The sequence below is a fragment of the Pempheris klunzingeri genome, chromosome 15 (genome assembly GCF_042242105.1).
Source record: "Pempheris klunzingeri isolate RE-2024b chromosome 15, fPemKlu1.hap1, whole genome shotgun sequence".
Classification (NCBI taxonomy): Eukaryota; Metazoa; Chordata; class Actinopteri; order Acropomatiformes; family Pempheridae; genus Pempheris; species Pempheris klunzingeri.
In genome coordinates this window covers 20,258,112-20,284,505 of record NC_092026.1, presented here as the reverse complement: position 1 = coordinate 20,284,505, position 26,394 = coordinate 20,258,112, and the positions used below count along the sequence as shown (strand labels likewise).

The 26,394-nt window shown below is 40.4% G+C and overlaps 3 protein-coding genes across 3 annotated transcripts; 2 read left to right on the top strand and 1 right to left on the bottom strand.

Annotated features, from left to right (window-relative positions):
- The first annotated feature begins 301 nt into the window (after nucleotides 1-301).
- LOC139214638 (E3 ubiquitin-protein ligase ZNRF1) lies at nucleotides 302-5,900 on the top strand. The gene is made up of 5 exons (XM_070845539.1): nucleotides 302-1,048; nucleotides 2,401-2,496; nucleotides 2,595-2,700; nucleotides 4,332-4,433; nucleotides 5,438-5,900. The coding sequence occupies exons 1-4, from the start codon at nucleotides 523-525 to the stop codon at nucleotides 4,387-4,389; spliced, it is 786 nt and encodes a 261-aa protein (XP_070701640.1). The 5' UTR covers nucleotides 302-522; the 3' UTR covers nucleotides 4,390-4,433; nucleotides 5,438-5,900.
- Nucleotides 5,901-9,749: 3,849 nt separating this feature from the next.
- Nucleotides 9,750-16,285, top strand: LOC139214026 (protein lifeguard 1). The gene is made up of 6 exons (XM_070844763.1): nucleotides 9,750-9,817; nucleotides 12,232-12,533; nucleotides 13,131-13,331; nucleotides 14,037-14,165; nucleotides 14,541-14,684; nucleotides 15,953-16,285. The coding sequence occupies exons 2-6, from the start codon at nucleotides 12,243-12,245 to the stop codon at nucleotides 16,085-16,087; spliced, it is 900 nt and encodes a 299-aa protein (XP_070700864.1). The 5' UTR covers nucleotides 9,750-9,817; nucleotides 12,232-12,242; the 3' UTR covers nucleotides 16,088-16,285.
- An 814-nt stretch (nucleotides 16,286-17,099) lies between these two features.
- parp2 (poly (ADP-ribose) polymerase 2) lies at nucleotides 17,100-26,331 on the bottom strand. The gene is made up of 17 exons (XM_070844764.1): nucleotides 26,171-26,331; nucleotides 25,220-25,429; nucleotides 24,758-24,931; nucleotides 24,441-24,511; nucleotides 23,646-23,696; nucleotides 23,376-23,472; nucleotides 23,184-23,259; nucleotides 22,991-23,093; nucleotides 22,704-22,857; nucleotides 22,307-22,445; nucleotides 22,139-22,202; nucleotides 21,898-22,032; nucleotides 20,735-20,862; nucleotides 20,011-20,110; nucleotides 19,794-19,892; nucleotides 18,662-18,786; nucleotides 17,100-17,284 (listed from the first exon to the last, which is right to left on the bottom strand). The coding sequence occupies exons 1-17, from the start codon at nucleotides 26,235-26,237 to the stop codon at nucleotides 17,125-17,127; spliced, it is 1,953 nt and encodes a 650-aa protein (XP_070700865.1). The 5' UTR covers nucleotides 26,238-26,331; the 3' UTR covers nucleotides 17,100-17,124.
- Nucleotides 26,332-26,394: the final 63 nt, after the last annotated feature.

Here is a 26,394-nt window from a genome sequence, read left to right as displayed (position 1 = left end):
AGCAGCAGCTGGGCCACGGAGCGCGCTGATTGGTCAGTATTATTGTGTACTTTTTTACCGTAAATGCGCATATATGGGTGCCTATTCTCAAATAATCAAATATTGAGTCGAATAAAGGCGGGGTTCGCTTTGAAAGAAAAAAAAAACAGCAGCCACAAACAAACACACAACCTAAAGTAGAAACATAAATGTTGTTTTAATGTTTATATCATGAACTGTAATGTGATACGGTGATGTTACCGTAACTGTGTGTGTGCGGTTGAAAAGGAGGAAGCGAAAATGCTCTATTTCCGCTGCAGCAGCGAGAACGGGCACGTCAAAAAAGAAAGGAAAATGTGGACAGAAAGGACAAACTGAGGCCGGAGAAGGAACTCAGACACACGTATATCGCTTTCGCTAAGCTCGGTCGCCAGGCAGTTGTTGTTATTTAAAGTTCCCAGGCGAGTATTTGCCAGTTTAAGGGTCGTTTCGAGGTGAACTCGTCCCCCTTGTTGTTCGGCTGAATTAGCTAGCTCGCCAGAGATGGGGACGAGAGCAAGTCGCCTACAGGAAGACCCGGTCCCCCCTGCTTTCGGAAAAGATGGCACAAAGCGGGATTCCTACCGGCGACCCCGCTGTACCAGGCCCACCAGCCTCATGGTGGACTTCTCGGTGAGCTTCGAGGACACGGAGGCCAACCGGAGCCGATCGGAGGAAGGCAGCGACTCGGACCTGGGGCAGCATGGGGCGAGCGCGGACGGCAGTCCCGCTGACCACCACAGCATCCCCTCCAGCATTAGCCAGGCGTCACCTGCGGACGACAACACCAGCGAGGGGAAGCCCGAGGAAGACGGGAATATAAGCCCAGAGCCCCCTGTCGTGGTGGAACATCAGCCCGGAGAGGAGACAGGCCGCACGCCCCACCGCACCTTTTCCGAGCGGCTGCCCGGGAATCGGCACTCTTCCGCCCGCAGCGTCGGCGCAAGATCCGCCCGGGTCCGAGGCACACACCAGCGGCCGGTGTCAGAGGCTTGGATCGGCCTTTACCGTGTTAACAACCGCCATGGCAGTAAGTTAACACATTTACACAGCGCGGCAGTATTTTCCACACATGTAATTTTTATTATTTGTGGCGCATAGATAACACCTGGCTGTTCTCAACATTGAGGGTTTGTGGTTTGTCTTGCTTTTAGATGTAAAGACGTACAGGAACACGCAGTTTGCCATAGAAATTACATGGGATTCTTGGACGTGTTACAGTTTGGCAATATCAGTAAAGTGATGTTGCATGTTGAGGTATTACTCAGTGCCTCAGCATGATGAAATTCAGGGTATGACTACACTGAAGACAGGAGTGGGTGATATTTGCTCAGAGAAAATAAGACTGATATGGATATAATGGAGAAGCAATAGGTGTTCGTTGTTAACTTCTCTTGGCCATAGTAGGTAAATAAAGCCACAGAAAATGCAGCACCTCAAGCCAAAACAGCCTCAAAGGTCAAGAAAATCTATTTAAGGTTGTCTCAATACCGCACAAACTCAAAGACATTTTAGTTTCACATCACACTATGAATTTTGTATCCAAATATCTCCCAGTGCAGACCTCGGTCTACTAGTCTGAAATTAAAATGGATTATTTGGGGAATTTGCATTCCTGAACAGATAATCTCTTTTCCCGTGCTTGCATGCTGACTAAAATCATCAGAGACCCTATTGTATGAACACTGAGCTGTGGCGTAAAAGTGGAAGTGGTGACATACAAGCTCTTTCATGTCACAAGGCCTGTTGACAGTGGTTGTCATTGGTAAATCCTGCAGCATGCAAGTTGAAAACATTAAACTTCCAACCACTTTTTTGTTTTTTTTTAAATGGTTTGCAGAGGAAGTGAAAATGAATTCTGGGTCTGCATTAGATGACCAGATACGGAGAGATGGTGCTGGTGTGACGGCAAACGTGACATTTCGAGCCAAAACACACCACGGTGGTGGGTTTTCCCGGGCCAGCCCTCTAGCAAGAGTAGGGAAATGGGTCACAACTTCACATGCCGGCTCACTGCTGGCAGCAGCTCATACATAGATGGAGGAGGAGAATGTAGGGCAGCAAGGCACTGTTTCTGTCTGTCTGTGCCATCCACTCATGGCTCTTGCACTAGCAATCCCTCCAGTCACTGTTTTGCATGGTGCATAAAGTCAAATGAAGTTTCAGACTATTTTGGTTCAGCTACACTCGAGTTAACACCCTTCGCACTGACTGATTTATGTTTCAGTCTGCTCTTTGGGTTTGCCAAGTCAGCCTGTGTAATCTAGATGTCCAAACACAGCACTTGTGCTCCATGTGATGTGCACATCATCTATCATTTATGCCTCGCGGTGACACTGTGTGTTAATCTCAGCTCGGTGTGTGTGTCTCCGCTCTGTGCAGATATCCGCTGTCCTTTCTGCTCGAAGCCTTTCCCTGGGGGTCGGATCGAGGATCACCTGTTGAGCTGCCTCACGTCTCCTCCCCTACCTTACAATAGTAGGTATCATATTGCAGAAACGGCCCAGGCGGTTGTGTTTTGAAAAGGCTGAAAACACTTATGGTTGTCGTGTGTGTGTGTGTGTGTGTTTTTACAGCGGATGTGCTGAGTAAAGACAGCGGCGAGTGCTCCATCTGTTTGGAGGATCTGGTGCAGGGAGAGACCATCGCCAGGCTGGCTTGCCTCTGCGTCTACCATAAGAGGTAACAAAGTTCGTTTGATATTCTTGTTTCACAATGAAACACTGACAGTTGAGGATGATTTTAAAAAAATGCAAATTGATGCAGATGAGAATAAAAACAGGGGTAAGTGCATCTGACAGGAAATATGTATTTGGCTATCTCCACATCTGAAAGAATGTGGTAACAGGACGAAGGATTTCTGAGAATAAGGAAGCAAAGGCTGTTCTATGCTAGTGCTCATATCCCTACATATCTGATAATTAGAGACCCTTTGTCCTTTTCCATGACATGATGCTCTCAATAGTGATCACCGCTGAGCTTCTGCCATTAAGAATCATTTTAAACATTCAATAAAATGGATAAGTGCAGAATAAGACTGAAATTTTATTCAATTTATGTAGCAAGAGAGTATATTTTGAAAACAGTTTGTGGATGTCTGTTCTTTGTTTGCCAATAGAGCTTTTTACTGTGGAACAAAACCCGGCATCATCATGTATTTTAACAAGACGTAGTCACAGATATACCAGGTCTGAGTTTCGGAAACATTGTGCAACCACGTTCATGCATATTTTGCTGCTGTAATGTTCAACACTTTCTGTTCTCCCCAACCTCCACTGAGCCACTGTTCCATAATGTCAGCACAGTATGAGAGTGAACTTGCCAAGACTTCAAATTTAGGAAGATTCGCTAATGTCTGATCTCTGATGATCCTCTCTGTTGTGCTTTTTGTCATCATTTGCGACCTACACTAGATTTTTTTTTTTTTTTTTAAACAATGAAATCTCTGAAACAATGAAAATCAGACATGATGGATAACTGCAGAGAGAAAGTTGAAATATAGGATTTAAAATAAGTTGCAGCATAAGTTTTGTTTCTTTCTTTTGAGCCTTCAGCTTTGTACCACAGTTTGTAGGTGCGGCCGTTTGGCTGTGTCATTGAAATTTTGATCCAACCAGCAGAGCAGCTGAGATTTGCTGGAATCTAAAAGATGACTGAGTCAAAAATAATCATACGGTACATGTACACACACTTTAAGGAAAGGAAAGTTATTTTTAACAACGATATTTGTATATTAGTTTTGGGCTGCAACTAATGATCATTTCCAGTATATATTAATCTGCCAACTGTTTTCTTGATTAGTTAATTAATCATTTGGTTTATAAAATACCAAGAAGCTAAAAAAGCTTCCTAAAGCTCAACATGATGTCTTCAGATTCCTTCTTCTGTTTGACCTTAAGTCCAAAAATGCAAACACATTCTATCAACTATCACATATGAGAGAGAATAAAACTATTACTGGGCTAAAAAAAAAACCATAGTTGGAGATCATTTTGTCTGTTGATCAATTACTCTAGTGTAGACTAACGTTTTCAGCCTTTTATTAGTGACTAAAGCAAATAGAAGTGAGTAAGTGTCCATCACACTTCTTGCATCTTATCTCTGGTCCTATTATTTGGCCGGCCCTTGGCGTGGTCACACCCCGCTGCAGTGATTACATTTAGTTTGGTTTCACGCTCTCGGTGGATTAAGCCTCATGGGAGCGGCCACAATTTTAAAGACTCAACCACAGAGGTGCTGGCACATAAGCATGAGTGAATCAAAATGTGACGTCTTGGAGTCTCCACCCTCATCGCTGTTGTTTTTCCCTGCAGCTGCATTGATTCCTGGTCCAAGGTGAAACCCTGCTGCCCCGAACATCCCTTCGATTGACTCACGGGTCACATGTATTCCGCACAGTGACCAACCCGACTCAGGTATGCATGTGTAAGACTCACTACATGACCAGGGCTTGCAGTGGCCTTCAACACTGGGCACAACAATGCTACTGTTGAGATGCACATTAAAAAGATAAGCGGCATACTGCACCAGAATCTACCAAGGGGTCACTGGAGTAGATTATGGCTGATGCGGCCTCACTTCTCTGCAGCAAACGTGAAAGAAGAATCGAGCCATGAGGATAATTGTGATCCATTTGATCAACGTTGAACCCTCAAGCTACAGCGTTTACAAAACATACACATCATCAGTATTAGCTCATCATTGAACTCTGGGTATCGTTTCAACTGTTTTCATATCTAGAGGCAATATGATACCTGCATTTTTGGTATTGATACCAAATTTTAAGATGACTTATGATCAAAAATCTGAATCATTCTCTGTTGATCAAGCCAGCGTGCTGCATGTATGTTCACACTGACATGGATATTCACAGGAACAGTGCTGCATTTTTATTACTGGAGAGGAGTTTAATCAGCATCTAGTGGAATCGTATTGTGATAATCACGAATTCTTTTATTTTAAATTTACAAATGATCCTCATCCGTGTCCGTTTGAGTAGAGCACACTGTTAAGTCAATGATAACGTCCTGCATCACCCTGTCTGGGTTCATTTTGCAATAATGACGCTGCTCGATGTACATTATCCTATTTATGACACGGCTTCTTATTAAATACATCAACAATTTCACGCAAAATACTGAGTTAAAAAAGATTTCGTTGATTTGAAATGATCAGAATCGAGTATTCGACAAAGCTGTGTAATAAAAGGAATTAAAAACAAGCAAAAAGCGATATTGAGTAGAACAGACATGTCACTGAACATTAGCTTAACTATTTCATGTGATTTTTGCATGCATTTTCCATATCATGAGATTATGCATTCAAACCCTTAAAAATATAATTAATGTGGAATTGATTTCAACCAGGATGCATCACTTTGTTTAACAGCCATTCTGTCCTTTTTTTTTTACCCTTACAGGAGACTACACTGAATCCCAATAAAATCCCAATAAAGAAAAACGTGTAATTAAACAAATAAAAGCCCACTGTCCCTCTCAGACGCAAACCTTTTATTTGAGTGGAGAACAGACGATCCTTAGATGAAGCTCAAGTTAGCGACACCCGACGCTCTACGTTTGGATCAGCCCATTTGAACTTGGTCTTGGACATTTCAAGCCAAACTCCATCAGTAAAAACAGCCGCGCCGTCTAACCTCTGGCTGAGACCCTTGTTGGAGCTGAAGTGGAGGAGGTTTCCCTTCTGTTCTACGGACTTGGCTTGAATCAGCAGAACACAACACAACAAAACAAACAAAAAGGTCATATAAACATTATCATCCCAGAACGATGGAGCTTGACCCACAAAGATCTTGAACTTCGGGAGGAAGACAAAAAAATGTCGCCTAAACTGTGACTCTGGATCCTCTCCTGTGTATTTTTTTCTCCCTCCGAATGGGACTGGTCATTTTATCAAGTATTTTTGTTCCATGTCACACATTGGATGAATGTTTTCTTTCCTCGGCTAACCCCAAATGAACCAACCTCACACTGAAAGCGTGAACTATTACCACATAAACTTTGCTTTATTTTGAACTAGCTGGAGGTTGAGGGCTTGTTTTTGGTGAATGGGGGCTGCCGTTACTAGGTGTTTTTCTTTTTTGTATTACCTGTAAACATTTCAGGGGAAGTTTGGGGGCTAATTGTTTTTCTGAGTAGGTCAGTTTTCTTGTAGGTGGTTAGTTAGCTCTGAGTTTAATGTGCTGCTACTTGCTGAGTGTTATGGAGGGTTGTAGGTATTTCATAGGGCCATAGTAGCGCTGGTGTTGGCACCAATTTGAGCACTTTTGTCCTTCGTAATTTTTTTTTCCCACAGAAAGTCTGGGATGACGTTACGTGTGTGTGTGTTATGACCAGGGACAGGAAATGCCCTGAGCATGACTGTGTATTCCAGAAAGTGTGTGTGTTTACTGTAAATTGTCCAGAAGTCTGCTTGGTCAAGCGCGTCACCCTTTTAATTTTTTAATGCTAGTTTCTAGCTAGCGGTCACTCTGGCAAACATCCTGTTACATGTGGCATTGGTACGCAACACGGCGGCTCGTGTGGTCCCAAAGTTGTACTTTTGAATGCGGTTTGGGGTTTTTGTCCCACGACCCCCCTCCTCCCTCCTCGCTCTCAAACACTCTCTGGGGTGTAGTCCGGATTTTTGGACCAGACCCCCAGCTACAGTTTTGCCATCTGGTTACATTAATGCCAGATCGAGGAGGGATAAAGAGACAGAAGGACTGAGGGATGTATATTTGGGGCATGTTTAAACCATGTGGCATCTGCCTCTATTTCCAACACTGGAGGCTATGAACAGCTGATGGTTAATTATTACATAACTAGCCCCCCCCCCACCCCACCCTTTTTTTTTTAAAAAGGATTTTAGATATTATATCATCACATTATGATCATAATTATTGCTAAATGTGTTCAATGGCTTTCCTTTGCCTTTTTTGTGTGTGTTGATTGCCTTTGCCTGGTGAAGGGGTTCTTGTGCAGGTATTTGTAGTGTTTTTAGGGCTGAGTTCAGGTGAAAGCCCAACAGTAAGGCTGCTCAACAGATGCTGTCTGACACAGGTCGTACACATGCCAGGAGAAAGCAGGAGCGAACAAAAACATGAATTGCTTGCTTTTGCTGTCCGTTCCACGAGTTTTAATCTCTGCGCTTACAAGCAGTATGGATCAGTTTAGAGGTCAGCCCGGTGCACAGGTTTCCTGCTGGTGAGTTTGTTCACCCCAGCCTCTCGTTTTTGTTTTTTCTTTTCACATTTTCTGGTCCCTGGTGTTCTGTGGTTTGAGGTGCTACGACTTGTCACACCACTAGAGGGCAGCCCTGTGCATGTTTCTCATTGTTTTTGTATTGGGGAAGAGAAAAATGATGCCAAAAGTCTGCCTGTGCATTGGGGGCATTGTGTGAGAGAGTGCAGAGGACGAGGTGCATTGATCATTAGACGTTACATTTGTTGTGGTGATAAGTTATGATGTTGTATACTTTGGCTGGGAGGGTTGGAGGTGATTGTGTGTGTGTGTGTGTGTGTGTTTGGTGGCGGTGCTTGGGTTGTCGATAATGATAATAGACAATCTTAAACCCCACATTACTCTCATTTATTTTCTTACCCCCTCTAAGCTGTGTGGTGCAATACCTCAATTTTTACCAATGCTAACTAAACGCTCTGTGTGTAAACTAGCTCCTCTCCTACAAAGGATGGTATTTTGTATAAATGTCCCTAAATTCTTGGTTTTGAGTCGCAGGGCACTGATCTCCTGCCCGCCCTGTGCTTTGAGGCTGATGTATTAGATGAGAATGTTTTTCAAAGAGTCACCACAGCAGTATCTGCATCCCCAAGATATGGACAATCTGCCTTTTACTCTGGTATAAAAACAAATTGAATTTTATTTATTAAATTGTAAATATGTAATGCAATTCAAGAAAAATGGCTTGGTCTTTGTCTGTTCAATATACTGTTTCTAAGCTCCAATCTTTTGTATGTCTCAGAAATTGTTTTTATATGTATTTTTTACAATAAATATGTGTGAGAGACGTTTTGTGGATGTTTGTTTTGTGTGTTTTTAACTGTGTTTTTGTGTATTTTAACTTTTAACTGTGATGCGTTTGTGGTTGTTTGTGCTGTTCAGTGAGACCTGAAACAGGACATCCTGTCCTGGAGAGTTTTATTCTAATGAAAAAGGGAAAAACAAGGGAAGAACCCTCACATTTGAGGCTGAATCCAGAGCATCTTTGACTTTTTTTTTTGCTTCAAAGTGACTGAAACAATTGATTATAATAATTATTAACTTTCAGTTTATTGATTAATCGACTCATAGTTTCATCTCTTAATTCTCTATCAAACACATTTTTAGATTATAGGTTTTAACAAGTGTTTGATTTTTACTGAATCTATACTCCCTTGAACTGATATATACAGGGTGCCCACGGGTCGTGGAAGTAAATGTCTATTCCAGAGCAAGTCAAGGAAAGTCAGGGGATTTAATAAATCATAGGGGAATTCATGGAGAATTTTGTGCATCTTACTTACTAAAAAGGTTTATTCACCAAACCAATATTTCTTGTATTGTTAGTAATTTTCTCTTGCAGTTTCACATGCGTACTGATTGGTCATGATTATATGAAGTTTTAGCGCATGATGAGATACTTAATAAAACATACCAGGCTGTTAAAAACAGTGAGCCTGGTTCTGTCCTACAGCAGGGACCCCAGACTGACTGATCCTCCAGGGCCACAGCGCAGGTATTTATTTATTATTTGGGTCCTGCCAGGACCAGGATCTGAGATCCCTCAAATAAAGTGTGTTTAAAATATGATTTTTTTGGCACGTCATGTTACATTAATAGGTCATGGAAATTACACTTTTTAGTTATGGAAAAGTAACTCAATTTGATATGGACTTCAATGAATATCCATACATATATATATATGTTTTGGTTATTCAGTAGTCAGAAGTTTGAACACACCTTCACATTCAATGTTTTTTTTTTTATCCTTATAATTTTCAATATTGTAGATCAATATTAATAACTGTTGAGAACTGCTGATAGAGCTACTAAATGGACCCGGCTGTGACATTTTTCTTACGGTTAATAAATTAATAATGAAGTTTTAATCTCAAATATGTATGTAGCAATGACTGATGCTACGTAGTGTTCATGCAAATAGTACACACCTCTTAGCCTGATGCTGTAACCAGACTGAAGAGCCAGTTTGTTCCCCTTTCAGTTTAAATTATGAGAAATCTGAGTTGTGTGCATTGACTCACAGGTCTGGAAACAGGCAACAGGCACTGACAACAGCCAGTGGTTCCTAAAAATTTCATGTGAAGAATTCCCAGACACAAATTAGACAGTAATCTCAATTGTACCATCTACAATTTTGCTCTGAGCTGACAAAAAGCACCAACCTCAGTGTGATCAGTGAAACATACTGTATGAGGAGCACAATTTATATGTGTATTTTTATTTTACTTAAGTCTGGACGGTGTGGAGTTTGTTGTGGACCCTGTAGAACTGACATGGGGGCCCCTGGAAGCCCCCACAACCCCACTTTGACAACCTCTGACCTGATGAGAAGCAACAGTGGAGTTTCTAATTTCCGCAACGTCTGTGTCCTCAGAGCATGGGATTTTTTCTTCTTCCTTCACTTCAGGCTGACAGGAAGTGAAACTCTACACTGCAGATTGGCAGATTTAACGACACTCATCACCATGCAAGAAATGATATTTGCGAAGCCTCCCCCTCCGACAGCGCTGTGTGGTGTCGGACTGTTGTTCTCAAAGACAACTACAAGACATAAAGAAGAAAAGGTAAGCGCAACATTTAATTTATTCTTTAGTGCAGAAACATGCTCTGTGTGTAAAGTAAAAACAAATATCTTACTGTTTCCTCTGCTTGTCATATTTATTGGCACTTTAAAACAAGTCAGCAACATTAATTCACAATTTAAAGTGTCTTTTCACTCAAATCACAAAACAAATATTTTGCCTTCTCATGCAGATAAAGCAGTTTTGCTTTTTAATTGCTGAGGTTTTTAGATCTCTGGTATCAGAACTGATCAGTGATAGAAAATATCAGCAAAATAAAAGCTGCTGAAATTATTAAAGCAACAGTGGATCTTTTAACTCATTATCTGTGTTTAGATGAGTTAATTCATCTGAAGAAGAAGAAGAAATGCGTCTCGCTCCACTGTGGAGCCTAATCACCCTGAATATGCACTAAAATGCATAATGCTAAAGAACAATGACCAGTTCATCCAAATATTTTCATGTCCTATCCTGACTGTTGGAGAACCAGTGATGGTATACAGGATGAATAAAAGTCAATCTTTTGTGTAGTCTATGTAGAGAATACATATATACAGATATCCCAGACCTAAGCTAAATTACACGACACAATACTGGTTTTCTGAGTGTAATATGTAGTCACTGTTTGACGGGAGAGGCTGAGACTGAGACGCACTTCCTCCTACAATGTAATACATTTAATAAAATAAGGAGCGTTCACTTTCACAAGATGAACTGTATAATTTCAGATTTCAAACAGCTTAAAGAGCACTCACAATTTAAAAATACTCCGAGCAGAAGGAGGCAGGGCAGATCTCACAGTCCTGTAACTTCTTCTTTAAGAGGCTCCTCTGTCCTCCACTCGTTACCTGTATTAATGGCACCTGTTTGAACTCGTTATCAGTATAAAAGACACCTGTCCACAACCTCAAACAGTCACACTCCAAACTCCACTATGGCCAAGACCAAAGAGCTGTCAAAGGACACCAGAAACAAAATTGTAGACCTGCACCAGGCTGGGAAGACTGAATCTGCAACAGGTAAGCAGCTTGGTGTGAAGAAATCAACTGTGGGAGCAATTATTAGAAAATGGAAGACATACAAGACCACTGATAATCTCCCTCGATCTGGGGCTCCACTCAAGATCTCACCCCGTGGGGTCAAAATGATCACAAGAACGGTGAGCAAAAATCCCAGAACCACACGGGGGGACCTAGTGAATGACCTGCAGAGAGCTGGGACCAAAGTAACAAAGGCTACCATCAGTAACACACTACGCTGCCAGGGACTCAAATCCTGCAGTGCCAGACGTGTCCCCCTGCTTAAGCCAGTACATGTCCAGGCCTGTCTGAAGTTTGCTAGAGAGCATTTGGATGATCCAGAAGAGGATTGGGAGAATGTCATATGGTCAGATGAAACCAAACTAGAACTTTTTGGTAAAAACTCAACTTGTCGTGTTTGGAGGAGAAAGAATGCTCAGTTGCATCCAAAGAACACCATACCTACTGTGAAGCATGGGGGTGGAAACATCATGCTTTGGGACTGTTTTTCTGCAAAGGGACCAGGACGACTGAGGCCTGGAGTGGCCTAGCCAGTCTCCAGATCTCAACCCCATAGAAAATCTTTGGAGGGAGTTGAAAGTCCATGTTGCCCAGCGACAGCCCCAGAACATCACTGCTCTAGAGGAGACCTGCATGGAGGAATGGGCCAAAATACCAGCAACAGTGTGTGAAAACCTTGTGAAGACTTACAGAAAACATTTGACCTCTGTCATTGCCAACAAAGGGTATATAACAAAGTATTGAGATGAACTTTTGTTATTGACCAAATACTTATTTTCCACCATAATTTGCAAATAAATCAGACAATGTGATTTTCTGGATTTCTTTTGTCATTCTGTCTCTCATAGTTGAAGTGTACCTATGATGAAAATTACAGGCCTCTCTCATCTTTTTAAGTGGGAGAACTTGCACAATTGGTGGCTGACTAAATACTTTTTTGCCCCACTGTATATACCATGCTTAAAAATACAGATCTGATCTAAGCAACCCTGTCTGTGCTGATGGGCAGATATGGGGAAATTACCAGTGTTTCACCCAATGAAACCACTAATAAAGGAACAGGAAAAACAGAGCGTCATTTCTGCTGCTTTGTTCCCCTTTCCACATTCTTTTCTCGTCAATAATGATTGACCACTGATGACTGAATGAACACAGAATATGGACTCCTGTGTACAGGAGTTGACAATATAGACACCTGACCTGCTGCCTGGAAACGTCCTTCTCATTGGCTCAGAAGCTAAAGTAAATCGTTCAGTATATTTGATTATGTAAAACAGGATCTCTGCTGCTAAACAGAATGTGTCCCATCAGACGTGCGTTTGCTTTTCCATGAACTGATCTTTTTCTGTTTGACTGAACTTTGTCTTTGGTCCACAGTTTCCTCCACAATGTCAGACACAGCAGAGCAGCCCACGTCCACAGAGACCCAGGGCCCTCCTGCTTATGATGTGTCCTCACCGCCGCCGGCATACTCCTACCAAGATCAGCAACCTCCACCTTACTCTGCAGCCTCGGCAATGAACCCTCCACCCAAAGCCAATACAACCTGCACCTATCAGCCCACCGCTGGGTATGAGTCTTTCCGCGACATCATCCAAGAGTCCCCGTCGGACACCACTCCACTTCTAGACTCATCTTCTTTTGATGACAAGACAGTGAGAAGAGGGTTTGTTAGAAAGGTTTGTACGACTCTGACTTGGCACCTTAACCTACTCAAGATAAGATGATAAACAAGACAAAAGAGCAGAAAAAGTATGTTTCTGTTAAAAGAAGCCTTAAACAGACATCACTTTGTTTTCAGAGGTCAGAGGTCAACACAGTTAAGAACTGCAGTCCGACACAAATTCAAGCTAAAACTATTAAAAGCATAAAATCACCTTTTAACCATCAATTTAACAAGCAGGTAGAGGTTAAGTTTCCAGTTTTAAGGTCATGATAATGAAATGAATCACAGCTCGTTCAACAATGAGAGTTTTACATGACAAGTCGCTCCCAGGAGACCTTCCCAATGTGTTCTTTTTTTTTTTATCATTTTGGACTAAAACTGTGTAATACTATCAATTATATATACATGTATATTGTTACAATAGTCATATATGTATATATAAGCAGTAATATATATATATAGTATATCAGAGCTGTTTTACTTGAAAAACATTTATATACACGTACAAGATCAATTGGTTATCTAATTCTGCCATATATATATATATATATATATACATAAATACTACTACTACTAACAATAATAATAAAGGGGTGTTCCTCGTGTGCAGGTGTTCAGCATCCTGACTCTCCAGCTGCTGTTCACCTTCAGCGTGGTGTGTGTGTTCACCTTCTCCATCGTGGTCAAAGAGGCGGTGCAGACCAACCTGTGGGCCTACCTCAGCTCCTTCATCATCTTCATCGTGGTCGCCATTGCCCTCAGCTGCTGCCAGTCCTTCAGTCGGCGTCACCCCTGGAACATCGTGGGATTGGTGGGTTACATATACAGGACCATAACACCCCAAATATCTAATGGAGTATAGACACTTTTACAGATACCTACGTTAAAAACACACTACAAAAACATTTCAGTGATTGACTGAAAGGACAGTCAACCCCGACAATGTGATAAAACAATCATAGCTTTGTAGTTTTAAAAGCAAATATACAGTATATTTGATATGAAACAAGGGTATGTATACATCTACAGTACAGTAAAGCAAAAAGTACCACTGATGGAAAAAATGCAGCTAATTTTTCATTCACTGCTTGGTTTTCCTGAATATTTAGACCTCTCTTCGACATTTAAATGGCCTCGTACAGACTGGCATATTAACAGCAGTCCTGCTTGTTTGTTTCTTCAAAATGAAAACCTCAGTTTCCTCCAAAGTTGTGCTCACATGCTTACAGATTCACTGTGGGCCGCTGAGGTTTTGTTGGCATTTAAATTAGGACAGGCAGAGCATGGTGCAAACATTGTCACGGTTTGGAGCTCACACCCACCAGAGTAGAGAAAAAAAAATGTCTGCACTTAATGTCTTTTTCAATTAGATCTATAAAAGACTGTAATTATTTAAAGACACAACAGGAGAGACTGTTTGAAGCAGTTACACCTGTGAAACCTGTGAGTCTACTCATCAAACCATGGGAAAAAGTTTATGTTTAACGTTCCAATACGTTGAATCTTGTGCCTACAGGTTGTGGTCACCCTGAGCTTGTCATACATGGTGGGAACCATCGCTTCCTTCCACGACACCACCGCTGTTGTCATCACTATGGCAGCAACGCTGGTCATTTCCCTCGCAATCATCGCGTTCTCTGCACAGGTCAGACAACCAGGCTGAGCTGCAGAGCTGCATTTCACTATGCTTCCTGTGTACACCCACCATGTTCTGTGTTTACTTTACGCAGACCTCTCAGTTGCCTCATTAATCAGCTTCTTGGAAAGAAAACCCAGAGTTGACTTGAGGATACAACCAAAATAAAGTGTCATCCTGGGGCTCTGGAGGACAGAACAGATCAATGGCATAGAAAAATAATCAATGAATGTAGGAAACACTCTGAAGATCGATTGAATATTGATATCCGTACAAAATTATCTGTATCTGAGGCTCTATCTAAATGTACTGCAGATGTTCTTACTCAGCTGTATCCTCTGTACAACGTCATATAGTACTAATATCTTTCTGTGGTATTTGCAGACTCGGTATGATTTTACCATTTGGTACGGCGTGCTGCTGATTGTGGCTGTGGACACGGTCATGTTTGGGTTCTTCTGCACCTTCTACTACTCCTACATCACCGATATCGCCTATGGGTGTCTGGGTGCTCTACTGTATTCACTGGTGAGGGGACAAAGAATAACATATACCACTATGATGAGGCTACTACCTAAAGGGATGTACACATAAGACTTAATACAGCAGGTCCCTGGTTATTATGTAGAAGGCTTTCTGCAGAGTTCTGTTTTAATACTTTTTAATACAAATAGAATGTAATTCAATATCATTTTCACAGTCATACCAGGCAAAAAATAACAGAAAACCAGTAGGGACAATAAGGCCTACAATTATTTCTTATATATATATATGAATCTATCATTACCTCTTTATATCACATACATTTGTCAGTACTTTCCTGCTCTGTATGACAATACTAGTAATAGTAATAGTTGACCTACATCCAGATATGTGGTAGATAACTGATGGCTGGATTAACCTATTTTTAAAAACAAATACTGAAATCTACACTAACTCAATATGAACAGATTAGATTTCTAGCTACTGTTGCCAGCAGTAGAGACACTGATGTTTGCATCTCCTGGCAGCCTCAAAACACACAGACTTTCTAACAGCTTCTATGGTCCTTTTTGAGGGAACTGACCCACTCAGACACTGTCAAAGCATCCACTGGTCCTTTACTGCCTTAAGACAGAGATATGAACAGTTCCTCAATGAATCTGTCGCATTCACGTGAGAAAAAGGAAGCTCTGTGTGAGGTTCACTACCGTCAAACTGCACACTTCCACTTCATTTACAGTTCTTTTTTTAACATTTAATCTTGTGACTAACCTTGTGAAGAAGAAATGACTGCACCGCAGCGGATTAACTCTATCAGACTTCAGTGAACAACATCCTGCAACTAAGCAGCTTTTTTAAGTACACCAGACAGTAGCATACTAAATACGATAGATTTTTGAGTGTCTGTTGATCCATGAATTGTGGGTGTTGGTGAAACAGCTCCATAAAATCTTTCGTACAGTTTAATGAGCAGTAGCTTTCCACATGTGACTCCCAACATCACATGCACTGTATCATTTCCTGTCAGAATAAAATGTTGAAGTATGTTGGTATTTATGTGTACTGCCTGCAAACATAGTGTCCTATAACGATCAGTATGTAGTTCATACTGTATTATTATGTAGTAACAATAATTCACACCTGTGCCTTTCATACTGTCATGACATGTCCAAGTCTTCCATGAAAAATGTTATAAAATTATAAAGTTATAAATTATAAAATAAAACCTCTAAAATTAACCTACTAATAGTTATCAGGTATTCATCTCTCACCCTGAACCTTCGTCTCCTCCTCTCCCTCCCTGTCTGTCTCAGTTCCTGATGATCGACTGTCAGCTGCTGATGGGGACGATGAGCTACCGTCTGAACCCAGAGGAATACATCAATGCTGCTCTCATGATCTACCTGGACATAATCCTCATCTTCCTCTACCTGCTGGGCAGGAGGTGAAACTGTATACACACAACAGCACACACACACACACACACATAGACGGACACGCCAAACTGTACACACAATGAAAATATCCTTTATTATTATTATTATTGTTATGTATATACTGTGACTGCATCCAGTTTTAAGTGACAATTGCTGAACAACTATCAATGTTTTCGAAAGAACCTTGTCTTTGTTTCACATAAATAAAAATTGCTAGGAAAATTGTTGTACGGTATTTGTTGTTTTGCATTTCATGTTAACCCATACAAAACAATTTGACCCAGATATTATTGAAACAAATGACAACATTCAGGAACATTTAGGTAATAATTCAGCTCATATCAAACCTGCATGAAGAACTTCTAAATCATTATTTCATGTCATTAAAGGCGGAAACCGATAATCCAATAGATCCATAAGGCCATTTGAGTTTCATAAAGCATCAAAGCAGAAACCTAAAGGCAATGAATGTTGCCATCCATAACATGCAACACAATACAGCTTAGATTCATATAAGGACGTATGAAACATAAAACGTGGACAAAAAGTAGTGCAAAATGTTCAGCATTTGTTCTTCTTACTGTATCACACAGATCCATTTTCATATTTTACCCAAGTACCAAACCTGTAGTCTCACTCTAACAACCAGGAAATATTCAGGAATTATTTTACAGGGTCCAACGTTATTTTATGACTCATAAAGGCCAAAGATACAGTGTGGTATTACGGTATTTTGTTGGTGCTTATTTAGATATCAACTTTGGCTCTGTCAAACCCTGATCTGGACATCACTGTAGGGCTGCAAGTAAAGATTCATCTGCCAATTATTTTCTCCACTAATCCCCTAATGGTTTTGTCTGTAAAATGTCAGAAAATTGTGAAAAAAAACATTCCTGTCATCATCATCAGTCCAGGTGTAAACATCCCAACACCAGACAGCTGAACAGTATCTAACTGTACATGACGGATGAGTGAGTGATGCATCATCACTCATCGCTGCTTTGAGGAGAGTAAAACCAAATTTAAATCCAAACTTCCTGCTTTCATCCTCACCACAGTGACGAGTAGTTGAACTTGATCCGCAGCAGGTACCTCATGCGAGTCTGAGCAGGGTTGTAAACGATGAACTCATTGTACAAGAGGGAGTAAGCATTTTTTTTACCCACCCCCGTCTTTACCCCCGGCCCCATTGGCACGGTCACACCATCCCTGAGAAAGAGAGAAAGAAAAGTCACTTAGTCACAAGTTCACTTATTTAACACTACAGCTAACGATTATTTTCATTACTGGTTAATCTGACCATTATTTTCTTGACCAATAGTCCAGAAAACATCAGGAAAAGGTGAAAGATGTGCATAACAGCAGTTGTGTGTGTGTGTTTTGTGTGTCAACAATAATCCAAACCCCCAAATGTTCAGTTTACTATAATGTAGGACCAAGAAAAGCTTAAGATGTTGTAAACGATAATGAAAATATTTGCCCATTAAGTTTTGTTTCGACTCATTGACAAATCATTACAGTGATTTGCGAGTTGTTTACTGAGGTGTATCAGATTTGGATTTCAAGGACGCCACTAAAATAAATGAGTGGTGTTTCATGCTCTGATGACTGTTCTGTGATGAAAAGCAGTGTTTTTTCAGGCTGTGAACTCTAGAGAGAGGAGGCAGCGGAGCAGGAGAGAGGGCAGAACAGATGAGAGGAAAGCGAGGTCAGTCCATTAGTGAATGAGTCTCTACAGAGCAAACAGAGTTCAGCATTTAGTATTCACACTTAGGGTTCAGGTTAGTAAGAGTTCACAGCTTATCCAGCCAAGACTTATACAGACACCTGGCTCTCTGAGCTAAATGTATTACTTTAAATGATGCCCTGTTGTTAAAGCACACACTTATGGCTAAAGAATAGCATATAACCAAAGAGTGTGTATTATTTGGTGACTTTTTACCTTTTACAAACACTAACATATAGTAACTTAGAAGTTAAAGAGGGTGCCTACATGTATCAGCAAGTTAAATTTAAGACTTTTTAATATCGCAGCTTAATTAAATTGATGCTTAATTAGACATGTGCTGTCAGTTAAAAAGTATAATTATGGCAAAATGACAACTGGTTCAGTTAAAGAACACTTATTGCAGGACATTTATTTATGTGAAAAAATGTATTTGTTCTTGATGTGATTAATCACTACACCTGTCTGAGCTGCAGATGTTACATGTTCAATGTAGCTGAACTGTATGACATAAATACATTTTAAGACCTTCCCAAACAGAATTCAAGACTATTTAATACTTTAATTTAAGGCCTTTTACTTGTAAATGTGAATCTGAGACATTTTAAGACTTTTTAAGGTCCTGGTTAAAGCAGTAAGCAAAGTAGGACGCACACCACACCAGTGATGTTGGTTGTTTTGAAAAATGTTTCATCAGATGATCTAGTCCTGTATTTTCCCTTTTCTCTGTGCTTGTCACCCTGCATTTTTTTCTTTGCCAATGTAGTTAACAATCTCCCCCTCTCGTTGTGTAACAGTGAGCACAATTAAATCAATATTTGGCCTGTATGACATGTATCAGTGTGATGAGACAGACTGACAGAGTGACGGAGTTTTTGGGGTCGGGTCCGGTCTGTCCCAGGCCTTTGGTGCTGTGTTTTCCTGCAGGCAGATTGTTGGCCTCGTAGTCGGCATCCAGCAGCTCATTACAGTCACCCAGAGCGACCTGCAAGCAAAACGCAGACACAAAGCCAGGCACTGAAACAGCGCTGCATCACATCCGAGCCAAACATGTAATGTGATCAAATCATGTTGGTTTTATCGTTAATTCGAGTTGTGGACTTGTATTGGCAGGTTTACGGCGTCTGAAATAAACAGCCTGTAAGCACCAGCTACTGGGACAATTTGAGAATAAGACGTTTCTTTTGCCAGTGACATTAATGGACACGTTTTTGACACTCCTTTCTTCAGTGGCAGGATCATTAAGCAGCTTAGCAGCAGTACAAGTATTGGTGCCAAATAGAACACTGCTCAGTTCAATGTTTTGGTTCTGTGTCACAGTGCCTAAACTGGTTTCTTACAGACATTGAGAAGTGCTTATAGTTGCGCTCCAAGTGATCACAGTCAGATGTGTGATGGGGGAAAGCAAACACTTCTTGTGTCAAGTGTGGCAGCGTGTTAACGTGACTGCTGTGCTTTCTCAATTTGCTGAATTTGAATTATGATTTATGATTTTATGATTGAATGATAGACAAAGCTGATCTGATGCAGTGAGGATCTGTAAAACAACCAGTGAATTGACAGATCACCAAATCCATAAATGTTACAAGTACTGGACAATGGGCACAGGTTTATTTTTAGCTCAGAACATCCGGAAAAAAGCTCATCCCTCAGTGGCTTATTTAAGTTTTCTTAAAAGTAATTTTAATACGAGTTATACTGGATAGAGAAATTGTTTGTTTTCTCTACCAATGATAAAACTCCCGCGTTTCTCTTACCTCTGGTATATTCATCTATTTATGAGGTTTTGTCTACTTGACAAAAGGTAAATAAAGCCAAAAATGCTAATGTTCATAATAAATGTTCGTCAAATGTCACACATTTTTGAAAATGAAGTATAAGGTCATATAAGGTCTAAAGAGCCACATCACATAATTCAAACACATTTTAACAAATCCAAAAACTTCAGACGAAACATTTAATGGGGCCACAGAAAAGAGTGAATCAAGTCACCTCACACAGAAGCAGCATTCCAACGTGGTTGTGCTGATTAGCAAAGCAGTAGTTTGCGCTCTTTGACGACATGTCAGCAAAGTAGATACCTTTTCCAAACTAGATGAAAGAGAAATGGGGAAAAATCATTATCACTGGAATCAAAAATAAGTAGCTGGATTATAAAAATAAAGCAAGAATCAAGAGAAATATGCGAGTGCTTTTCTGAACATCCTACCATGTAACCAGTGACGGGGGCTTCGGGTGGGGCCACTCGGAGCCCCTGACTCAGGATGCCGACCCAGTTAGACAGACGGGACCCGTGCCACAACAGAGTCCTGGACAGACAGACAGACAGACAGATGTAGTGAGCTGTACGGCTGCAACTAATGATTACTTTCATCATCGATATATCTGTTAATTTTTAACTATTTACTCAATTAATCGATTAGTTGTTTGGTCTATAAAATGTCAGAAAATGGTTTTAAATGCCCACAGTGACGTTCTCAAAAGTCTTGTTTTGTCCACAACCTAAAGATAATCAGTTTACCGTCACAGAGGAGTAAAGAAACCAGAAAATATTCACATTTAACACTGTTTGTGCCCACATCTTTACAGGAACCTGACTTTATTCCAACTCCTTGTATCAATCTACTGCTCCTGAGGGGCATACCACCAGGCACCCGTAAAACCAAAGGGAGATACACTACACAACTATTCGAATATTCCAAAACATCCCTAAACTAGTTACTCATTAGAAGCAATTCATTTAATTATTGACAACTAATCGATTAGTGGGCTATGTGAAGAGCTCATTTACATTTTTGTAAGACACTATGCAGACAAATGTGGAACATTCACAAGAACACATAGAGAACAACAACATGAAGCAGTAATGGTATTTATCAGAGCCCACATGTGTGCTGACAGTTCATACAAACACTAACCCCACTGTGTGTTACCTGTTTTGTAACTGTGACAGGAAGTTGACTCTCTCCCCTTCTCTGTCCACTGAGAAGATGTCGAGGACAGTCATGGTGTAGTCCTGGTGGGTGGGGGCGTGAGTGGACTGTAGGTACTGTTCTACCACCTTCACAAGGAGAGAAGAGGAAACAACACGGGCGTCACAAAATGTACCTCAGCTTATTGGAGTTTAAATGTCTTTCACTTTAATATTCTGGATCCGTTCACTTTATTTGCGTTTCTTTCAACTCACGGCCAAATTTCAGATTCATCATTATTCTCTGTACCACCGGTGGGATGAACTTGGACAGCAAGTAAAAAAACTACCTCATATCTCTTCTCACATTTAAATCCAATAACTACAGCACATGTTCCTGTAACTACTTAACCTTAGTCTTATTATCTTGAAACTATTTCATCTAAGTGTGTCTTTAATTCTTATTATTGTGTTCTGCTGTTTGTGTTTTTGTGTATGTTGCTTGTTCTCAGGTCTGTCTTGGAAGAGAGATCTTAACCTAAATGAGACTGCCTAATTAAATAAAGATGAAAAAAAAAAAAATGATTAAAGCATGTATAAGAAAATAAATAAAGCCAATTAGAAACCAAATATTTTGTAAGATTTTGCAGCCACTGAAGTTATTCAAATTCTGGTTTGTGTGGTGGCTGCAGTGCATTCTGGTCATCTTCCCTCCCTCCCTGTATGAGGGCTTCAAGTTGGCACAGAAAGGTAGCTCTACAGAGAAAATGTTGCTGTTTGATGCCCCACCAACATTTTAGATATACAGTAGATACAGATATATGTAGGTATGTAAGTGTAAGGTACCTCATGAAGAAGGTTTTTTTCATTATCATATTTTTGACAAAATACCAGTGCAGTTCACCATTTTGTGGATTATAATATGTTGCCTTGGATAATTTCATGCTTCATGCAATCTGATTGACAGAGAACAAACAGATTATTAGTCCTTTGAAAATCCAGACTGACTTGAACCTATTGGTCCTTGTTTTGTTTTTTTTGATAAGTTGGTTTTGATATAATTTCGGTGACTTAAATAATAAATTAAATTAAATAAATAATAAATGCACCATATAGATGTTGAGCGTGCCTGTGTATTCGTCCAAGCGGATAAACCTGGACCTTTATCATTACAACACCTTGTACCTTGTACTCCTGGCAGCTGGAGTCCAGAGGCTGCAGTTGGCACTGGAGAGCGCGGTACTGTCTGTCCAGAGGATGTTCGTCACTTCCTTCACTGGACTGAACCATTTTCACTGCAATCTGAATGTCACCCAGAGCCTGACAAAACAAATAAACGGGGAAAAATATCAAGAGATATCAAAGTATGGACCACAGAAGTAAACAGAAAAATTGTTGACCTCAATTAACGGAGAAACCCCTTTACCTCCAACAGTGCAATTTTTTCCTTTAGTTCATCTTCAGTACGGATGATCGGAGGAGTTTTCAACCTGGAGAATGACATCTTTCAGTCACAGAAATCAATGTGAAACACTTCTCTGTTATCAGACATCAGTGTCAGGACAGGATTAGTGTACACCCATGTATTCCTTACCCAAAGTCATGAGGGATGCGTGTGTAGAACTGATTGCACGCTTCCAGCAGCTCTCGACTGCTGCCCTTCTTCTTCAAACACGCCTCGATTTTCTTCAGCGCCGAGTAGCCTGCACGGATCTGCTCTGAGGTCAGCTTGCCTGCAGGTAGGAGGACAAATACTAAATCTGAAACATGATGTGAAAAAATTAAAGCACTACTTGTTTGTCAGCAGCTGAATCTACAGTAGGAGTTAAAATCATGACTGTGAGAACTTGTTTAATTCCATCTTTGGATCACATCTGAATGTTTAAATGAAATCAAATTAACAACTGGGAAAGTTATCAGTGGAAATTAAAGAGTGTAATGGGACAAACTAAGATACATTTCTGTTGTGGTTGTGATTCTGTGAGACTGACCAAGAGGAGCTTTGCGGGTGTCAAACTTCATCTCCAGCACACACTCCTCCATGGCTTTGAGGTCACAGATTAGTTCCAGGAGTGACTGGATCTTCACATCCAGCTCGCAGGTCCTCTTTTTGGGTGCAGCATCCACACTGGTCTGGTTCTCCTCCTGGAACAGTGAAATATGTATGCGTTCACAATGACACACCTCACCTTCAATTCAATGGAATCTCCTATGCCCAGTTTGTCAAGTCCTCTGAGGAGAGACACTGAGGAGATTTATAAGCTGTCTTGTTCCTTGCCTTTTCATTCGCACTGTAGTCCATGAACACCATGTCATATTTCCCAGCTACTTTCTCAAAACTTGCTCGGTGTTCCCACTCATTCTTGGTCTTGTCAACGAACCTACAGAAAAAATAAATACGTTTCAGAGTTGTCCTTCACTCAGTTCAACGTGAGACATCTGGAAATGTTTTTTTGATTGCAGAATCTTACTTTTTCTTGAAGATATCTTTGGCTTTCAGCAGGTCTCCGCCGCAGGCTGTCAGGCTGTTCTGACCGACTTTTCCCACTGAAAAATGGAGAAATCACCATGATACATTCAATCAGTTAGTTTTGTTTTTAGGAGAACTGCAGGCCTGTGTTAATTTTTAAATACAGTAAAGAATCATCAGCACATAAGCTCACCTCTGCCCCATCTCATCCACACACTGTAAGCTTTGGAGCTGTCGTCTTCCAACAACTGGATCAAGTAGTATTTGTTGTTGTTAAACTGAAGATTTGTCTAAAAAAAAAAAATAAGACAGGACATATTTGCTGCAAGCCTGAAAATCAATTCGCTTTCCCACTAATCAAAACGTAACAAGAAAATACAATTCATATGATAATTTTGAAGCCTTAACTTGATTTCAGCCCTTCTCAGCTTTGAGTGTAAATAAATGTAATGAAATATTTTACCTGATTTAGCATCGTGTCGTAAACATCATTTCCTTCACTGTAAACATGAGCCTGAAAGAGAAATTGAACAGTCGTTGATATAAATGAAGGCAACTTCAACTGATTTGCACCATGTAAAGGGATGAATATGAAAGCAAATTGTTTATTTTCATTTCTTTATACAGCTTGTTAAGACAGCAATGATTTAGGAAGTGACACATTGCATTTTCACATATTAAAAAACAAGGACGTTAAAAGGACAAAAAATGCCCAACAAGCACTTCAAGCAGCCATAAATTATTGCTAATAGGGCTGCAACTAAACATTACTTTCATTATCATTTGCAGCTCAGTTAGTATGGCTGTGTTATTAAAGCAAAGGTAATCAATATAATGGTTAATAATTAAATCCAAAGAGCAAACATTACGATTTACTAATTCATTAGCATTTTGGATATTTTTCTCATGGAACAGTGACTGTTTGTGTTGCACCATATTTCTACAACTCATGATGGATACTAGAAACTAAATGTTCAAAAAATCAAACTCTATGTACGGTACATTTCTAACAAGTTGCTCTGGGTATAACGATCATCTAAAATAACTAAACCTCAATCAAATTTAACTTTTGATTAATTTGAGATCAGACATTTAACAGAATAGCAACACACTCATGTATAATAAACCATAAACGCATCATGCCCTCACGGGGAAGTGTAACTGGATCAATGCTTTACAGGGCTCTTCAGACTGGTGTCAAACCACAAGCGTGACCGAGTGTGAGTTTCATATGTCGGAGGGATGCAGGTGCACAGACCTTTCCGAGTTTGGCTTTGCATTCAGAGTCCACTGGGGCTTTTCCTTTCATGACCACCGTCTTCACAACCTCTGTTCAACGTCCGAAGATCAGAGACAAACTGTTAATGAGGTCGACTGACATCTAATATGAAGTACAGGTGACACCGTTTCCTTTTAACCTGTATAAACCGACATGTTTAGAAACAGCAAAGACAGAAACCACCTGATGGTGTTGCCATAGTTACTCTGTGGGTAATCAGTTAATCAACAACTTTAAAATCCTATTTGAATTTCTGATGGTGTTACACAGATGTATGAAAGTTAGATCCAGGTTACCTTTACTGTTCATTTCTTCTTTTGGCATTTCTTCAGTTTTCATCTGACTCTCCTTTTTGCTTTGTCCTCTCCTTCTCTTCGCTGCAGGCTTCTCTTTCGTCTCCTCCTCTTCCTCTTTAACTTCCACTGGCGTGCCATTTTGACCAGTCAAATCACCAGCGTCATTTAAATTTTCTGAACAAAAGAAGACAGCAGAAAAAACATTTTAAATACCTTCAATAATGCACTAATGTCATAATTACCACATAATTAACTGAACAAACAACAGTATAAAGTCAATATAATACTCCTATTAAAAAAGGCTCCGAAGTCCATGTAATAAAACAACAGTTAAGAAAATATAATCCAAGCAGAGGGGATGACAGACATAAAACGACAACGATCTAAAATATAAATGACATATTTAAGGTAAAATAATGACACACAGAATACAGATATAGACACAGACACACACACATATACCTGGTTTTACTGTCTGAGAGCGAATCTTCCTCTTGTACTTGGTGACAGGATTAATCTGGACCATCTTCTTCAGATCAACTTCGTAGGCCGTCCCCGAGCCCAGAGTCAGAGTGACAGAGGTTTTTCCCGCAGAGACCGCGGAGTCCAACAAGGAGCATGTCGAGGGCGAGTATGGTTCCCACTGTCCTTCATCTCCTTTCCACTGCCACACTGAGCACACACACACAATTGAGTCTGACACACACAGTCTACGGTCTGCCATCAAATATAGATCTATGATGAAGAGGTTTTTACAGAGATGAATGTGGGTTGATCCCAAACAAGTGCTGCAGAGAAGAAATAAAACCAAAATCTTTGCAACTTTGCCTTAACATCCAGATATTGACTGATATCAGCTACAAAAGCCCAATATTATTCTTACTGCTGATATTGAGTACTTCCCCCCACCAGCATGTCCCTTAAAATAACTGTACAATATCATGTTGCCTTAGGATGCCTTGAATGAAAAGTTTAACCTGATTTGCATATAAGTTTGGATGAACAACATGGTGGACAGATGCTTCTTCAACAGCACCCCAAACTACAGCCTAGTTTCAAGAAAAACTGAACCTTTCCCCTTAGGGATTTATCAAAGGACTGTTGTATTAGACTGCATTAGTTGTAACTATTCATCAATTCATAAACAATAACACTGGCATCCATCAGCATCCAAGATCTTTAGTTTTATACTAATAATGCATTGACACTGAGAGGTATTCACAGGCTTTAACATGGTCAACATGTAACAGGTAAACATGCCAGTCTGGGTATAAAAATGGTCGCTTCTTAAACTTTGCATGGGGCATAAACACTGCACATGTAATTTCCCTGCTCTCCTTTCGCGCAGACATGTCCACCAGTAGCTAGCTAACCTGTCAAGCTAACACTACCAGCAGGAAAACAAGCACCAACCTGTGTTTGACTGGGCTTCTTCGTTTTGTGGCGTACCCTGATTTCTCGAACTTCTTGTACGCCTCATTGTGGCTTATTGTAAATAACAAGGTGGGTGCAGTAATATAGGGACACGGACGCAACAAAGAGGGCGGTAAAAACTTTCACCAACATCTACCGCGTTTCCCTGCCGGTGCCGCTGAAGATCATATAGTGTCAAGATGAATCACTCCGTGTTTAAAACG

Bases quoted from the DNA above. Each gene is read 5' to 3' on its own strand.
- LOC139214638 (XM_070845539.1), top strand. From the start codon at position 523: ATGGGGACGAGAGCAAGTCGCCTACAGGAAGACCCGGTCCCCCCTGCT. The intron at 1,049-2,400 runs GTAAGTTAACAC...CGCTCTGTGCAG, and splicing joins TGTTAACAACCGCCATGGCA to ATATCCGCTGTCCTTTCTGC. The intron at 2,497-2,594 runs GTAGGTATCATA...GTGTTTTTACAG, and splicing joins TCCTCCCCTACCTTACAATA to CGGATGTGCTGAGTAAAGAC.
- LOC139214026 (XM_070844763.1), top strand. From the start codon at position 12,243: ATGTCAGACACAGCAGAGCAGCCCACGTCCACAGAGACCCAGGGCCCT. The intron at 12,534-13,130 runs GTTTGTACGACT...CCTCGTGTGCAG, and splicing joins GAAGAGGGTTTGTTAGAAAG to GTGTTCAGCATCCTGACTCT. The intron at 14,166-14,540 runs GTCAGACAACCA...TGGTATTTGCAG, and splicing joins TCATCGCGTTCTCTGCACAG to ACTCGGTATGATTTTACCAT.
- parp2 (XM_070844764.1), bottom strand. From the start codon at position 26,237: ATGAGGCGTACAAGAAGTTCGAGAAATCAGGGTACGCCACAAAACGAA. The intron at 22,858-22,990 runs GCAAGGAACAAG...TCACTGTTCCAG, and splicing joins ACTACAGTGCGAATGAAAAG to GAGGAGAACCAGACCAGTGT. The intron at 19,893-20,010 runs GTAGGATGTTCA...TCTTTCATCTAG, and splicing joins CCCCCGTCACTGGTTACATG to TTTGGAAAAGGTATCTACTT.